The sequence below is a fragment of the Panthera tigris genome, chromosome A3 (genome assembly GCF_018350195.1).
Source record: "Panthera tigris isolate Pti1 chromosome A3, P.tigris_Pti1_mat1.1, whole genome shotgun sequence".
Taxonomy (NCBI): domain Eukaryota; kingdom Metazoa; phylum Chordata; class Mammalia; order Carnivora; family Felidae; genus Panthera; species Panthera tigris.
In genome coordinates, this window is record NC_056662.1 from 132,411,361 (window position 1) to 132,412,908 (window position 1,548).

At 66.1% G+C, this 1,548-nt stretch overlaps 1 protein-coding gene across 1 annotated transcript in view; it reads left to right on the plus strand.

The window, feature by feature from the left end:
• The first annotated feature begins 201 nt into the window (after positions 1–201).
• YWHAQ (tyrosine 3-monooxygenase/tryptophan 5-monooxygenase activation protein theta) overlaps positions 202–1,548 on the plus strand; it is a 39,635-nt gene continuing 38,288 nt past the window's right edge. Inside the window, exons 1-2 of the mRNA XM_042982522.1 lie at positions 202–327; positions 720–1,076. Of these exons, the coding sequence (XP_042838456.1) occupies positions 783–1,076 (294 nt within the window). The 5' untranslated portion in view covers positions 202–327; positions 720–782. The remainder of the gene's footprint in view (positions 328–719; positions 1,077–1,548) is intronic.

Genomic DNA, 1,548 nt, shown 5'->3' on the forward strand with positions numbered 1-1,548 from the left:
TCTAATTGGAGGAAACCCCGTGGCCGAAGCCGCAGCCTGCCGGCCAACCGAACTTGCCCAAGCCGACCCACCCTCCTAGCCTCCGCTACCCCTCCCGCCCCGCCCTCTTTGCCCCCTTCCGCGCGCTCAGTGTTCATTGGCCAGCCGCGGGGCTGGAGGCGGCACTCTCGGATGCAGCTCGGCGCGTCATTGGGCGGTAGGAGGGAGGGCAGCCGCGCGGCGGCCCGCCCCTCGGCTCCGGGGTAGGCTGAGACGGGAGGGTCCTCGGCTAAAGCCAAAAGCGGATCAAAGTGGTGGGACTCGCGCCGCGGCCGCGGAGACGTGAAGGTGAGCGCCACGGTCGCCGCTGGCCCTCCTCGGGCCTGGCCGGGCTTGAGGGCAGGGCGGGAGGCCGGCCCCCGGGAGCGGCCGGCCTCGACGCCGCTCTCATCAGGGGCGGCTCTGGCGGCAAGGTGTGGGCCAACGGCCGCTTCCATCTTGGGCCGGGCGGGCGCGGGAGCGGCCCTTCCTCCTCCCCTCGCCGCGGGCCGCCTCCGCGGGGCGCCCCTCGGCCTCCCGGGCGCCGGCGGGGAGCGTGGGCGGGGGAGGGAAATTCAACTGGGCGGCGCGTGCGGGGACGGACAAAAGGGGCGGCGGGCGGGCGGGCGGCCCGGGGCGGCGGGCGCATTGTCTGACGGCGCCGCCCCCGCCTTTCTGTCCGCGCCCTCTCCCGCCCGCAGGCCGTCCGCACGCCTCCTCCCGATCCGGGTCGGTGCTCGCCCTCGCTCTATCTCCCCGTCCTCATGGAGAAGACGGAGCTGATCCAGAAGGCGAAGCTGGCCGAGCAGGCCGAGCGCTACGACGACATGGCCACCTGCATGAAGGCCGTGACCGAGCAGGGCGCCGAGCTGTCGAACGAGGAGCGCAACCTGCTCTCGGTGGCCTACAAGAACGTGGTGGGGGGCCGCAGGTCCGCCTGGAGGGTCATCTCGAGCATCGAGCAGAAAACCGACACCTCCGACAAGAAGTTGCAGCTGATTAAGGACTATCGGGAGAAAGTGGAGTCTGAGCTGAGGTCCATCTGCACCACGGTGCTGGTGAGTCTACACTCGTCGGGGTTGGGGGTGGGGGGGAGAGGAGAAGGGGCGGCGGGAGCCGGGGAAATGTGCGTCTGGGGCGCCAAGGCCCTTTTGTGTGAAGCCTTTCATTGAGAATTTCATGGGAACGGGAAAGAAATGTGGGCCGGGGCTTGCCTAATTGTCTGCCGACGTGTGGAGGGTTTGAGCAGGTTAGCTTTGGCCTCCTTCATGTGTTTAGTTCCTGAGACTCAAAAAGCTGCTTTTCCAGGGGTGAGCAGATCTTTGCCCAGATGCTGGGTTGCTTGCTACGCTGTGTAGCTTCGAAACGTCCGAGTAGGTTTGTGCGAGACTGAAAATCATTTCTAAGCTTGCAGAGGAGATCTGGGCACCCTTTAAAGGTACGGAAACAACTCACAGACTCGAGCCTTTTTGAGCGGAGGTGCCGATGGAGACCATGTGTGAATAGTAGGTTTTCCTCGTAAACCTAGCA